Consider the following 16,900-nt stretch of genomic DNA (forward strand, 5'->3'; position numbering starts at 1 on the left):
TCCCCCATTAGACTCATCTCAAATTCACCCTGCATAACCTTAGAAAATTCCTCGACCAAGTGTATGTTAGTTGAACCAAATATTATATCGTCGACATAAACAAAAAAAACTGTGCTTTCTTTTGTGCTACTAAACGTGTCTTGTTCCTAGTTATCACTCCGTTTTTCATCAAGCTTATTTCTAAAAACCCATTTAGTACCTATGATATGATGATCTCGCGGACGAGGGACAAGTTCCCAAACGTCATTTCTTTTAAATTGATTAAGCTTTTCTTGCATGGCCATTTGCCAAACTTCATCAATCAAGGCCTCTTTGGCATTTTTAGGTTCTACTTGTGAAACAAACGCGAAGTGAGAACAAAAACTTATCTTAGAACGAGTCATTACTCCCTTTGAAATGTCTCCCAAGATGTTGTCGATAGGATGGTCTTTTGAGGATTTTCAAGCTGTTGGAAGGTCCTTCACTTCAGCTGTCTTTTCTTCCTCATTTTCTTCATGACTCGTATCTTCCTCCTTCTCATGGGCAGCTGTTTTGGACTGATCAGTTTCCTCAACAGCTTCCTTGAGTATGTCTTCTGTAGATACACCTGCGTCATCAAAAGAAATACCTTTTCCGACATTTTTCGGATAAGACTCAACAAACGAAACATAGACAGATTCTTCAATAGTAAGCAAACGCTTATTATACACTCTATATGCTTTTACTCCTTTAAACACAATGTTTTGTTCAGCATGTTCAATTATGCAGCAAGTTTTTGTGAAAGAAAAACTATATAACCCTTGTCTCGCAATTGACTTATGCTTAACACGTTGTGTTTAAGTCCCTCAACTAAATGGACATTAGAAATAGTAGTGGTGGAGGGATTACCTACACTACCTTTGCCGAGTATAGCTCCTTTGTTATTGTCTCCATAAGTAACATATCTCTTCTTCTTTGCTTTGAAGTCTATGAAAAGCGATATGTCACCGGTCATGTGCCTTGAGCAGCCGCTGTCAAGAAACCATCTTCTATCTACGGAAGCAAGGCATTCATCCTACAATATCAAAAGAGAGAATTTGGTACCCAACTTTCATTGGGTCCGAGTGGGTAAGTGCTAACATGGTTGCCTTTTGGCTTCCATTGATAAATACCTTTAGGGACAAGAAATCTCCTAAACTTGCATTTCTCAATGGTATGGCCAGCATGACAACAATAATGACATAGACCATAATGATGTGTTTGTTGTTTCTTATTCATTGAATCCTTTAGAATAAAAGAGTATTTTGCATATGGAGGATTCAATGACTTCTTAAACAACTTGGGGTCAACGGCATAAGTAATTTTAGGTTGTAGCGCTTTCTCTAATTTGACCTTAAGAGTGTTTACCTCTTTTTGCCAAACATAACAAGCGTCACAATACCTAACTCTACTACATCCGTCAATGTCAATAGTTTTTGAATTTTCTGCAATACTAGTTTTCAATGCTTCTAAATCAATTTCAGCTTTGTTTACTTTACCTTCCAAAAAAGAGAAAATATGTTTGTCGGAAGATAGTCTTTTAAAAGCATCTACAGCTTTGTTGTGCAGTTTTTCAAAAGCTATTTTTAGTTCCGAAAAAGACATAGAGGAGAAATTATTGTAATAGACTTGTTTTACCTTTTTGTCATTGTTTTTCTTCTTGTGGTAGGACAGATTTTTGGTGTGAGCCGTAAGGCACAGATTTGCGGATTCATCACTATCACTTGAACTTTGTGTGCTTGATGAATCACTATCACTTTCCCATGCAATGTAAGCTCTTCTTTGTTTGCTGTACCCTTTTGGTGAATCTTTTCTTTGGTCCTTATACTTCATAGGGCAGTCCGTTTTATAGTGTCCGGATTTACCACAATTAAAACATGATCCTCTTCCTCTACTCTTCTTGTTTTCTTCTTGTTTCGAATTTATGGATTGTCTTCGAAACTTCATGAGATTTTTGTCGGAATGCTTGACTCCATTCTTTCGAATGAATCTATTATATCTCCTTACAAAATGTCTCATTTCCTCATCATCTGAATCTTTGTCACTACTTGAATCATTGTCGCTTTGCTCTTTTCGTGAGGACTTAGAGCTAGAGGCCACAAGAGCTATTGGCTTCTTCTCTCCCTCTTTGTCTCTTTTCTTTTCCTTCTCATTCTTACTTTTATTCTCATATCTTTCAAGACTTTCCAAAGCTTGCTGATGTTCTTCCAGCTTTCCAAACAGTGTTGTAATCGTAAGTCTTGTAAGATCGTTGGCTTCCTTGATTGCTGTAACTTTAGGTTGCCACTCCCTGCTAAGACACCTGAGAATTTTATTAGTAGCAATTTCATTGGAAATAGGTTTTCCAAGAGCATTCAATCGGTTAGTTAGATGGGTGAATCTCTTTTGCATGTCGGAGATGGATTCTCCTTGTTTCATGCGAAAGAGCTCAAATTCTTGATTGAGTGTATTAATGCGGGACTGTTTTACTTCAGTAGTGCCCTCATGAGCAACTTCTAAAGCGTCCCACATTTCTTTAGCTGTCGTGCAATGTGATACTCGATAATATTCATCAACACCAAGTGCTGAAATTAACATGTTTCGAGCTCTCCAATCACACGACCACTTTTTCTCATCTTTCTCATTCCAATCATCTTCTGGTTTAGGTACTATGGCGCCAGCCGCATTTGTCATTGTAATTTGAAACGGACCGTTTTCAATGGCAGCCCATACTAACCTGTCCACAGAATTTATATGAACTCGCATGCAGTCTTTCCAGTAGCCATAATTTTCACCGTTGAAAATAGGCGCTCTATTATACGCCCCCTTTGGTTCAGAATCCATACTGTTACAGGCAGCCACAGAGCACCAGCGAACCGGCGCTCTGATACCACTTGTTAGACGGTGTGGCTAGTGATCGAGAGGGGGGGTGAATAGATCACCTCTTAAAAATTAACGGATTTAACGTTTAATCAGAGTTTTCAAAAACAGCGGAAAAAGCAGTCCCGAATCGACTTCCGTCTATTCTGAACTGCTACTAGAAAGCCGGACACGCAAGTGCAGTTGCTGGATTTTAATGAGAATGACAGAAATAATACACACAGAATATTAACAGATTGAATGCGCTTATCCTCAAATACTATTTCCAATGAACACAATCAAGTTAACCGTTTTGTCAAACAGTTGGTGTGTGAGTGTTTGATGATAAACAGCAATGGTGTATGACTAAAGGTTTTGTTATCACTGCTGTCCAGAAATATAATCAATCACCACACACTAACAGAATTTGCAAAACAGTATTTGAAACGTAAAGAAGATTAAGGTAAAAGTAAGATACGCAGAGATTTGTTAAGGAAGTTCCCCACGTCGTCCTCGCGTGTGGGTACGTCTCCCTCTCAATTTCAAATGAAATTGAGAACTTTGATTATCAATTATTGCCGAATCCGTTGATACAAGGTTTTGATACAAAGACAGAATTTCTAATCTCCAAGAACCTCTTCTTGTATAAACCTTCACTTGATCTGAGCTTGATCAAGATTTTCCTGCACAAAGTTGCAAACAATTCACCGGTTCCACGACCTGCTTGCGAAATCCCCCGATCTCCAAACGCAACGCTGCGGCTGAATCTGTTCTGCAAATGTGACTCCCAAACCCTCAAGAACACACCAGTTCTTGAAGGACAAACCAGTAGGTTTTTCCTAGAAACCCCCTTCAATCTTCTACTCAGCTAGATCCTCGATCGTTCCACTGCAACCCACAGCTAGATCCTTGATCACACCACTGAACGTTATCTCAATGCTTCTTTAATCCAAAGAACAGGAATTGTTATGTGTAAATGTTCTTGAAAGAAGAGTGATTGAGAAGATGAAGAAGATGAAGTCTCTTTCAGGTTTCTATGTGCTCACTGACAATTGCTCCAACACTTCTTTGATCTTGTGTTCAATTGTCTTTTTGCTCAATGAATTCGTTCCCTTGTCTGCTGTTGAAACCTGTTCTTATATGCTGCAAAAATAGTTGCTGTTATGACTTAAAACAACTTTGTGTATTGATGCATAGGAGTGTGTATCGATACATACTGTAAGTTGTGTGAATATTTGGTGAAATCAATTACTCATGTATCGATGCATAAATCGTGTGTATCGATGCATGTGATTTTTACACTGATATGTATCGATGCTTAATGCTCATGTATTGATGCACAGGCAGTCTCAAGTAGTCCTGTATCGATGCAGGAATCGTGTGTATCGATGCATGTGATTTTTACACTAATATGTATCGATGCCTAATGCGCATGTATTGATGCACAGGCTGTCCCAAGTGGTCATGTATCGATGCAGAAATCGTGTGTATCGATGCATAGAGTTTTTGCCCTTCCATGTATTGATGCATGGCTCGTATGCATCGATGCATACTGAACAGAAATTGTTTTGTGATTAATCACATGCTACATGTATCGATGCAGAGGCTCATGTATTGATACATACTGATATAAAATACATTTTAATTGTTATTTGAAGGGAATTTTCAATGTAGATTTATATGTATGTTTATGCAACAATAAAGTGGGATGATGGACAAAATAAGAACACAAATATATCATATAATACAATGCACAATCAATTTGGATGATGATCACACAATTTGCTATCATTAAAAATTAATTCAAGTTAAAGAATTCTTTCACAGCAATAGCCATTGTATTATTTACATACATATATGCACTAGGGTGTGGGCTTTCCGTCATAGCAGTTGGCATGTTGTAACGTTGTTCTCTACCACTTAGTGGTAACTTGAAACTCAAGGGGAAAAGGAGGCCTTTGGTCTCCTATCATATTTTGTGTAGCCCTAGGGATACTTGGAACACTCGTTACTTGTGGTAAGGATACCATCATTTCTGGTAATAGAGTCGACATTGTTATTTGACTTATAATGGTAGGCATTTCTCCAACAGAATTTGAAGTTCCTACATGACCAAGCGTCAATCCGACTGGTTACTCTTCTGAGTTTGATCATTGTTTTGGGGGGAGGTGTCTAGATGGTGGTCGTGTCATTTCAGGAAGAGACTCTCCATTTCTAAAACAGATACACACTCGACGGCCGAAGCCATTTCATGAATGAAAGACAAAATTTGGACAAAAGAACACAATTTTTCTACAAAAAATTAAGTTTTCTACACAAAAGGGCCCCATCGGGTGTGCCAATTTGTTTGCTGGTCTTTTTAGTAATTAATTACAAGTTTAGTTCACTTAAAAGATTAATTCGGAAAATCATAAAGGTAATTTGTGTAAAGAAAAGATACAATAAAAAGTGAGTGATTTGGATTTAAAATGCTTGAATAATAAACCAACTAGATGTAAACAATAAACTTTGGATACAGATAAAAAACAATAAACAAAGTAAATGAAGTAAATGCCATAATTTTAAATGCTTGAAATACAAAAGATTTGCAGAAAATTAAAAGAGTGGACGCAGACTCACATTTATCACAAACTATTTCGCTCGATAACTTGAGTACTCTAGCTTTATAGAGAGTGAATGAGAATTTTGTGACCCCTAATTCAAGGCCCAAGCCTGCTTTATATACAAGTCCTAAAATAACTGTCTATAACAATCGTTGGTTGCACATTCGACGTGTTTCCTACTACGTGGGGCTACTTTATTCTAATTTTCTTCCACGCATCTTCGAAGAGAAATTGCTAAAAACCAAACAAACGTGGTGATAACTACGTTCATAACCATTCTGAACTCCTTAACTTCCCTTATTGAGAACTGATACATCTCCACATCACATAGTCTTTGGAATTTGAAAATATCTTAAGTCATTAACACTTACTAAGTGTCGACTTCGATGTCTTATCGAAGAGTTACCATGTGCCTCTTTCAAGATTCTAAACATGTTTGGAAGAGAGAATGATCATAATCTTATGGGCATGTTCCTGAGACTCCTCCAAACCTTTCTTGACCTTGACTCCGCTTACAACTTAGTCAAACCACTAGGTCGACACAACAAATGTGTCAAAGCTTTTGGTTTAAGCTTTTATACTTATTATTGTGAACGTAGTCATTACCATTCTCTGTTGACTTTTCAAAAATATAGAAATTCAGGCTAACACCTATGTATCTTGTGAAAGGGTTCAGATGATAAAGGTTTTGTAAAAATATCAGCAAGATGATTTTTCGTATCCACATATTAAACAATAATATCCCCAGTTTTTCAACACGATCCCTAGGGAAATGGTGCGGAATTTCTATATGTTTAGTACGTGAATGATGTACATGATTCTTAGTGAGGCTTATCGTGCTAGTGTTATCGAACTTGATTGGAACACAATCAAGTTTTAAATCATAATCCTATAATTTTATTCTTTAGCCATTAAACTTGTGCATAATAATTACCACCTGCTACATATTCATCCTAAGCGGTAGAAAGAGTCATGTTATGCTGCTTCTTACTATGCCAAAAAACCAAATAATTTCCAAACAAATGACAAGTACCACTAGTGCTTTTCATATCTGACTTACAACCAGCAAAATCAAAATAATAAAAAAAATCTACTAATCTACATCCGCTTTCTTTGGGAAACCAAAGACCGTGTTGCGAGGTCCTGTTATGATACCTCAAAATTCTTTTTACGATCTTAAAGTGGGATTCCCTAGGAGACGCCTGAAATCTAGCACACATACACACTAAACATAATATCTGGCATGCTCGTTGTTAAATAGAGTAAGGGTCTTATTATACCTTTATATTTGGTAATGTTGATATCTACGTCATTCTCATTTTTCTCTACCAGTAGGTTTGACATCATGGGGATTGAGATACTCTTCGAATGTTGCATACCAAACTTTTAAGTTTCAAGTAATACTTTATTTGGCTTATGGAAATTCCATCTTCTACTTTCTTGATTTGCAATCCAAGAAAGTAGGTGACATCTCTCATTAGAGACATTTTAAATTTATTATGCATCAAACTAGAAAAATCCTTGCAAAGGGAATGATCAATAGATCCAAATATAATATCATCGACATAAATTTTAAATAAGAGAATATGCTTTGCTTTACGTCTAATAGACAAAGTTATCTCAAATTTTCCATGACTAAATCCTTGTTCGATTAAAAATCCACTAAGGCACTCATACCAAGTTCTAGCAGCATGTTTGAGACCATAAACGGTTCTTTTGAGTTTGAAAACATACTTCAGATTTTTGTGGTCCTCAAAACCATGAGGTTGAGAGACATACACTTCTTCATTTATATAGTCGTTAAGAAACACCTATTTAACATCCATTTGATACAATTTAAAACTCAGGCAGTAGGCGAATGCTAAAAGGAGTCCAATAGCTTTAAGATGATCTACATGAACATAAGTATCCTCATAGCCTACACCTTTAGCTTCATTGTATCCTTTTTCCAATAACCTAGCTCCATTTCTAATAATTATTCCATTTGCATCCAGTTTATTCCTAAACACCCATCTAATGCCAATGACGGTTTTATCATATGGATGTGGAACAAGGTCCCAAACATCATTTCGTTTAAATTGAACGAGCTCTTCTTGCATATCAAGTAGCCATCCATCGTCAAGTAAGGCGTCAGATATCGTCTTAGGATGAATTTGAGATATGAAAGCATAATACTTACAAAAATTATTAACTTGTGATCTCGTACTTACACCTTTCCTGATGTCGCCTATTACTTGATCCAACATATGATATTTTTCAGTAATATAATATGGAGGCAACTGTGCTAAGGACTCTTTTTTATCTTCCTCTTATTCACTTTCTTTTTTGTCTTTAATAATGTCTTTTTCGTTTGTTAATGAAGAAATACCTTTTCTGGGAGTGTTGTCATCGATCAAGTTGTCTGTTATCACACCTGAAACATCAGAACAAATACAGTTCCTTGACTTTTGGGGTAAGGATTCATCAAAAGCAACATGAACAAATTCTTCAACAAAATACGTTCTATGATTGTAAACTCTATATGCTTTACTCAAGGATGAGTATCCTAGGAATATTCCTTCATCAGACATAGCATCAAATTTACCAAGCGAAAAAGATTTTAAAGCATATAGAGTTTACAATCATAGAAGTTTATCATTTGAAACAGAATAGTCGTCCACAATTGGACATTATTCTGTTTTAAAACCTTATGGAGAAGCTCGAGAGATTTTAAAGTTGAAACAACCTTTTTTTCAATTTAAAAGACACTCATGTTTGCTTTCACATTTGGAAAACATCATAAAGTTTATCATTTGAAAACTTTATTTTTGGTAAATCGACTACTAGATTCTTAGATGCTATCTTATTTACCAAGTCAAAATGTACATGTCTTATACGTTTATGTCATAACCAAGAACCTTCATTCTTAGTTACTATACATTTAGTGCCATACATTAACACATGATCCAAGTCAAGCAAATAGATATTATCAATCCTGGAACGCTTAAACACTAAACTTTTACTTGCTTTATGCTCAATTAAACAACTTAAGGTATTAAAAACGCTAAACTTTTACTTGCCCATTCAACAAATCTCCACCCAGAAAGCAACCCGACTAGAGTTCAGAACACCATAACCACCATCAACAAAATTGATATTTTAAAGCAAAACCAGAACCACTGAACAACCTCGGGAGCATGTCGAAACTCTTAATCTACTATTAGTTGATACATAATATAATGTTATGTCAGTTAGAGAAAGAAAATGATTTTGCCACTCCTTAAGAAAGAAAAAAGTCAAATGAAATCATAGAATTTCTCATAAAAACAACCCGCAACTTCAACCACTTAAAGATAAACCACAAGTAATAAATAAATGAAAGATAGATTCTAACACATTCTCGTAGAAGACACAAAAGATACCATCTGGATCAACAATCAAGCTCAACCCTAGGGTAAGGCCATAAAGGCATATGCCCAGGGCCTATAATTTCCCACCTCTACATATACATATTTATAATGTTAGCGATGGCTAATTAATAAGTCGATAGTATCATGTTTAACATTTTTGATGTGACTATCACGACTTATGTATCTTATATTTTATTGTTTTGCAATTTAATTTCTTATCCTAAAATGAAAAATAATTAATAAAAGAGCACACAAATTTATTTATTTTGTTTACGTTTATAGCATATAGTGTTAATTTGCTCTAACATTTTTTCTAGTTTTTTAAATTTGTTTCTCTTGTGACAAGTTTATTATTTTTGTTCTAGAGTATTATTAACTTACAAATATCAAAAAAAATTATTAAAAAAAGATAAGAAAAATAGTTGAATTTTTAAATTAATTTTAAAAAAATTAAATTAATTAACTTTATTAGTGCTTTTAAAAAATAAAAGATAAAATCTACGATTTTGCATATTAATAAAAATATATTTAAGTAAGAATATAACAATTTTAATTAAATATTTTATAATTTTTTTTTTCGAATCGATATTTGAACCGCCACCGTTAACAATGACCTTATGCTGTAATAGTTTCTATCCAATAGAAACTGCTAGGAAAATACCACTAACTTAGAGCAAGTCCACCTTAATTCAACTCTTGTAGAGCATCTATGAGAATTGTTTTTTGGTATGGATATTCTTTATTGTTCTCAGAGAGCATCTATGACAAAGACATCTCAAAGGAGTATTTAAATTTGTATCACGTAAGTCTAACAGTAGAAAGTGTTTATAAAAGCATTATTTTCTATTAATTAATTACTCCAACTCTTATTTAAAGATCCTCTTACCCTTGAAACTTGCATAATAGTTAAGATAAACATCATAAACCAACTCAAACAAATTTTCTCTTATAAAAAAATCTACTATAGTTAGACCATACATATAATAAACTTAGTACTCATATTTGTAAAGAGTATCTTGCAACTTAAATAGAGAATAATAATAATTAGAAAAAGAAAGATATGAAAAATGAATTAATTATTATAAAATGATGGAAAGAAATATAGTAGTTGTAGTAAGATAACATGGGGTTGCGTGGTGTGACTGACACAAAGAGGTCCCACATCGTAGGCCGATAAACAAGCACAATTTTCTTAAGCCACTTGAACACTAACCCTATTTAGGGGACACCTTCAGAAAGGACAGTATGGCCTAATCTCTCTCTCTCTCTATCTCTCTCCCCCCCCTCTCTCTCTATCTCTCCCTATCTCTCCCTATCTCTCCCATTTCCATTCTCTCTATTAATAACAACCATAGCCCACTTCTTTCTCCCATGCACTTGTCCTCTTCAATTCAACCCACTACCTCACTTCTCTTCTCTCCTTCATATCAACAAACACTACAAAATAATCATATAACCACTTTTCTTCTCTCTTTTCTTCTCTGACAACCAACCAACAAACCAACCAACCTATCTCATTCTCTCTATTTATTTTTCTTCAACTACAAATTTTTATAAGCTTCCTATACCAATTTACATCATCAAGTATAAGTGTTTCTGACACACTCACACACTTACTAGTTACTGGTTACTACAACCTTAATAGAATAATGTCTAGCAGAAGATCTCGTTCTAGACAATCCGGTGCTTCCTCTGAGATCACTGATGCTCAAATCACTGATCTCGTCTCCAAGTTACAACAACTCATCCCCGAACTTCGCGCTACCCGCTCCAACAAGGTATTCATTTTTCTATCTTATATTCAACTCCAGTTTCGTGCAGAAGATACCTGGTTTAATATTATAAAAAAAAAGTTATAAATTTCAAAAGTCTTCATCACATGCAGAATAAGAATGGCACAATACATTACACATTTTTGTGTGGCCAATGTTTGTTTATTATCACTCTTCCTCAATATTCTTCTTTAGCAACAACAACAACTTGTTTATACATTAATTGCTAGCTTGTAGCTAGCTGCAAGTGGGTGTGTATATAGCTAAAAAACTATTAATTTTTTGATGGTGTTGTAACTTGTAGGTTTCAGCTTCTAAGGTATTGCAAGAGACTTGCAACTACATAAAAAACTTGCATAGAGAAGTTGATGATTTAAGTGAAAGATTGTCACAACTTTTGGCAACTACAGATTCCAACAGTGCTCAAGCAGCTATAATTAGGAGCTTACTTATGTAATAGTGTCTAGTTATATATATCTATAATATATAACTATACTACTACTCTTGAATTTGTTTGTATTGTGCATGTCCTTGTCTCACTTTATTGTTATTCTCTTATCTGAGTAGGGTTTAATTTGGTTTGTAGACCAAGGAAAAAGGGCTATATACTATATAACCTTTGTTAGTCCTTGATTAAATTAGTTTGTGACACTTAATTTCCAGTGAGATTATGATATCTTATCATCATTATCATTATCATTATCAATATCAATATCATTATCACTATGATTATCATTAGCTTATATAGCTATAAATAAAATGGACTAAATTATGAATTATGATGAGTTTGTATAATGTATGTGAATGTATGATATTCAAATTTTCAAATTTGGAGGCAGCAATATTTTGATTTGATGCTAGTGAATTTATCTTATGAGAGAAACTTTTTGTGGTTTTTAGTTTTTTGTGGACCCAATTCAAAGGGTCAAGCTTTGAAGTTGACAGTGCCAATTACATGTGACATTACCCCACATGCCATTTTCGGTTATTTGCTCTTGCCAACCCGTGATATTGATGTTGTCAATAGGACCACAATATAAAATAACTAACTCATGATCCAACCATATGATATTTGGCAACATACATTTATGTATCCATCTAATATCTATATATATGTAGTTGCATATATATGTACAAATATGTATACGGATAGTCACTAAATATTCATTAATTTACTTATCCAAAATTAAAAAGAAAAAGAAAAATATATAGATATAAATGTTATTAAAAGATCGGTCTATTATAGTCCCGCGTCTCAAACTTTTGCTGAAATTTTATCAAGAAACTCTATTTAACCGCAAATTAATCATAAAAATCAAGAAAATTGGAAATATCAGTTGCTTTTTAGCATAGATCTCTATGAACTTTCTTAAATAGTTGACTTTGAATGAATCAAAATCAAAAAATATATGTGAAATAATACTAAAATAATCAAGAGTTTAAGGAATCTTTTGGTATCTTCAATTTGCTTAGACTTTAGGCACCAATAGAGCTTTTAAACCCCACAATCTAAAGTTCTATAACTCATCTCATCAATCCTCAATTCACACTTTTCAATTAAAGTGTTAGAAAACTTGCCAAATATATTGGGTTGGTGAGTTATTCTCTTCAATTAAGTTATTGTGTTCTACTTCTTTTGTCATTGATTTAGAGTTGATTAGGGCATGATTGTTTTATCTTTAAAAAATTAGATTTTTTTGTGTATTTTCAAAAAATATATATATATAAAATCTTTTTTAAAATATTACAACTTTTTAAAATTTGTTTTTTTTCTAAATTAAAACAATAATTTTGACATTGTATAATATAAACATACATTACCGAAAATATAAAGATAGTCGAAATCGTAACTTTTTTAAAAAGTTTCATTTTAAAAATGATTTTTATAAAAAAAATATTTAAAATAGTTTTAAAATTAAGTGATTTATAAAATTTTGATATTCAATTTTTTTTACTAAAATAACGAAATATTTAAAATAACATTTATAAAAATAATTATTCTAATCAAATATGTTTTTATTAAAAATTTCTTTGTAATTTTTTAAAAATAAAAATATGTAAAATTATAAAAATATTTAAAAAAAAAAACTGAAACAAACCAACCCTAAGATATAATTATAATCTCATTTATTTGTTTGGGGTTTTTGGCTTATTTTTTTTTGCTACCTAGTCTTGTGCCAAAAATGCATGTTATGGTAAAACACAGATTAAGGTAAAGGTGAGAATAATTGTAATAGGGGTATGTGTATGAAAATAAATAATAGTAACAGTGAAACATCAGTGATATTAGAGTCATGCCTTTCTATAAAAGGTCAAATGTTCTAAATGATGTCTGATATGTTAATTGTTGTGTTTGATACTAGTGGGTTTACTAGTAATTGGTCAGTTTACTAGTAATTGTTGTGTTTGATACTATTGTGTTTACTAGTAATTGGTCAATTAAAATAACTTACATGCTAAGTAACTAACTAATTAATTAATAATTTGGGTTATATATCACAACTTACCCCCTTATAAATTAAGTTATCAAACAAAAGTTAATCATAATCGATATGAATTATTCCTAATTTCTTTCTCAAAGTCAGAAATTTGTCAATCTTTATTCCTTTGGTGAAAATATCGACCAATTGTGCTTCACTTGAGCAATGTCTCCCTTCAAGTTCATCTTGATTTACCTTCCCCCTTAGAAGTGAAATATAACCTCAATGTGCTTACTATTTCCATGCACAACTGAATTCTTTGCAAGATTAATGACTGACTTGTTGTCGATCTGCAACACCTGAGGTTTCTTCACTTCGACCTCCATCTCATCCAACACATATATGATCCAGATTGCTTGACAAGCAACATAGAATCCTGCTATATACTCAGTCTCACATGATGGTAATGCAACCACAAGTTGCTTTCTTGAGCACCATGAGATTAGGGTACCAAATACTTGAAAGAAATAAGCAGTTGTGCTTCTTCAATCTTCCTTATCTCCATGCCAATCATCATCTGAATAGCAATTAATCACAACTTCTTTGCTTTCAAAATCTCGTGGAAACATGATTACACAGTTTATTGATCCTTTTAGGTATCTCTGGATTCTTCTTGCAGCCTTCATGTGTGACACTTTTGGTTCATACATGCATATGCTTACCAATCCGACTGGGAAATCTATATCACGCCTACTATTGCATACATACCTTAAAGATCCTACAATTTGTTTGGATAAAGTGACATCGACCTTGTCTTCCTCTCCATGCTTCTCTAGTTTCATATTAGGTTCGACATGTGATGATGCATGATTTTAATCTTCTATCATAAATCTCTTGAGTATTTCTTTGACATACTTCATCTAATGCAGCACCATACCTTGCTTGATAATTTAAGCAACCACCAATCTAACAGTCTCTAATCTTGCTACTGGTGTATATAATTCAGAGTAGTCGAGTCCTGCTCTCTGAAGAAATCTTAGAGATACTAATTTTTCCTTATGTCTTACAATCGACCCATCAGGATTGTGCTTCAGCTTGAACACCCGCTTTACTTCGATAACCTTTGTGTGTGTTGGCATTTTGACTAGCTCCATGCATGGTTTATTTTGATCACTTGTAACTCTTCGACCATAGCTTCCTTCTAGTGTTCATTCTTTAAGGCCTCACTATAGTTGATTATTTCTGCACCTGCAAGTAAAGAGAAATGAACCAAATCTCCATTTGGCGTGACTTCATCATCACTAACCACTTCACAGTCTTGAAGACTTACTGGGAGAACTCTGGTTCTTTGAGGTCTTTGGCTTGTGCTTGTTGGAACAAAATTGGTTTGTACCATATCTTTAAGGTTTTGAAGATAACAAAGTATTTAAAGAACAATTGGGTATAAAAATATATGTTCAGGTGTGCAGGTTCATAGACTAAAAATTCTAATACTAAATATGAACATTTAAAAGAAGCTAAAAGATCCAGATTCTGAAGGATCATAACCACACTCTGAGGACTCAGAATCTGAAGATAGTCAACTTCTGAAGATCAAACTCTGAAGAAAGGCAACCTCTAAACACTCATACTCTGAAGGATCAAAAGCTGAGACTCTGGAGACTCAGACTCTGAAGTCAGACAAACACAAGGATCAAGATGATTCAGATAGGTCACTATCAGATTCTAAGGTCAGTCAATGCAAAGATCTAGGAGACTCCGATATGCCACTTTCAGACTCAGAGATCCATTTATCTTCCTCTAATCACGTAAATATTTAAACATAAATCTTTACATATAATTGGATTGCAATGAATAATTCCTCTTGAAGCAAGGATATTTCAAATATCTTTTCAAACGGATTAACCATATCAATTAACATTCCAATGTCTCTGGTCAAGCTTCTTCAAGACTCACTTGTGCTCTTCAACGACTCTTTTCTTTATCTCTATATAAGGTGATGAAGACTTGAATAAACTACAACGAACTATTGACTATAAAAAGTTATTACTCTACCAAACAAAAAGCACAAGTTTAACTTATAATTTTTCTCATTTGTACATCTTATAAATTCTTAAGTCTTAAAGAGTCTTAGTGTGTTGTATTTTTTTTTACACCTCTAATTGTATATCAAGTGTAAGAAACAAACAATCATTTATTTGTAAGTTAGATTGTAAGAAGTCTCTTGTTTGTGTGCTTTAGCATTTAAACTCTCTTGCTAAGTGTTTGAGCATCTGAAGTCTCTTGATTTGTGCTTGAGCATTAGAAGTCTCTTCCTTATGTGTTTAAGCATTGGATGTCTCTTGCTTGTATGCTTGATAAAAGTGTAATCAGTTGTGATTATAGTGAAAATCCCTTGGAAGTGCAAGGGGACTGGACTAGTCTCGTTTTATGGGAGGAACCAGGATAAATCTGCTTGTGTCTCTCTTTCTTTCTCTCTCTCTAACTATGAACTTGATTTATCTGCTGAAAACTTTTAACCATGTATCATATTCTAGACCTTTTGCTCAGAATCTGATAAGAGACTTAGAGAAAAGAAAGAAAAATCTAACACAATTCAATCCCTTTCTTGTGTTTTTCTCACCTTCAGTTGCATCCGAGCAAGGTATGTGCTCTAACACTTAACAATGGTACATAAAAGATCCTTATAGTTATGACTGATGTTTCTGAAACCTCTGCTCCTAGAAACACTGTTGTAAACTATGATTACAGTACATTTGAAAAAGAACAACTCTAAACCTCCAACCTTCAGTGGAGATTCTACTGAGTTTGAATGGTAGAAAAATAAGATGTACACTCATATCATAGGTGTTGATGATGAGTTGTGGGACATATTTTAAGATGGTATTGACATTCTTGTTGATGGAGTGGGAATGATGGCTATAGAAAGAGCCTCACTCCTGCTCAGAAGAAAACTTATAGAAAACATCACAAAGTGCGTGGCATTCTAGTAGATGTTCTGCCCCATTCTAAGTATCTCAAAGTTATCAACAAATCTACTACTAAAACTATATTTTAATCCTTGGTTGCTAGCTTTGAAGGAAATCAGGATGTAAAAGAAGCAAAGGTTAATCTACTGGTCCAACAATATGAATTGTTCAAAATTAAGGAAGATGAAGACATCGAAACCATGTTCTCAAGACTTCAAGTTCTTGTATCTGGATTTCGAGATCTGAACAAGAGCTATACAACTTTCAACCATGTCAAGAATATTCTTAGGAGTCTTCCTGCAAAATACAGACCAAAGGTGGCAGCCATTCAAGAAGCTAAGGGCTTAAACAAAATAAGTCTTGAAAGCTTAATAAGCAATCTCCGAAGTCATGAGATGGAGATCATTGGATATGAGCCTACAAATATATCTAAGTCGTTTGCTTTAAAATATGTTGGTCAACCTGCCAAATATCCTAAAGTCTAGGAACCTAAAGAAGTTGCTCATGCAGGAACTTCGGAAGAAGATTCTTATGATGAAGAAATGGATTTTTTATGATAAAAAGATTTCAGTACATGGCAAAAAAGAACAAAAGGTTCTCTAGAAGAAGCAGTGAATTAGAGGATCAAGCTCCAGAGAGGAGAAAGATGACCATAAGGGATGCTTCAACTACAAGAAGCTTGGTCACTTTATTGTTGACTGTCCAGAGTTGCAGAAGGACAAGTCAAAGAAAGGAAACTATTAGAAAGACAACTTCAGAAACAAAGTCATGAAGAGTCTCTTGGAAACATGGGATGAACTTAAAAATTAAGAATATTCTAATAAAAATGAGGAACAAGCCAATCTATCTCTAATGGCTCTTACATCTTATGACATAGAATTTGACTCAGATTTTGGTTGAGAGCCTGAAGAA

At 33.9% G+C, this 16,900-nt stretch overlaps 1 protein-coding gene across 1 annotated transcript; it reads left to right on the forward strand.

Moving 5' to 3' along the window:
* The first annotated feature begins 10,077 nt into the window (after positions 1 to 10,077).
* Positions 10,078 to 11,337, forward strand: LOC127119545 (transcription factor PRE6). Its single transcript, XM_051049794.1, has 2 exons — positions 10,078 to 10,605; positions 10,904 to 11,337. Exons 1-2 carry the CDS (start codon positions 10,477 to 10,479, stop codon positions 11,054 to 11,056), a joined length of 282 nt encoding a protein of 93 aa, XP_050905751.1. The 5' UTR covers positions 10,078 to 10,476; the 3' UTR covers positions 11,057 to 11,337.
* Positions 11,338 to 16,900: the final 5,563 nt, after the last annotated feature.

This window comes from Lathyrus oleraceus, chromosome 2 (genome assembly GCF_024323335.1).
Source record: "Lathyrus oleraceus cultivar Zhongwan6 chromosome 2, CAAS_Psat_ZW6_1.0, whole genome shotgun sequence".
NCBI lineage: Eukaryota > Viridiplantae > Streptophyta > Magnoliopsida > Fabales > Fabaceae > Lathyrus > Lathyrus oleraceus.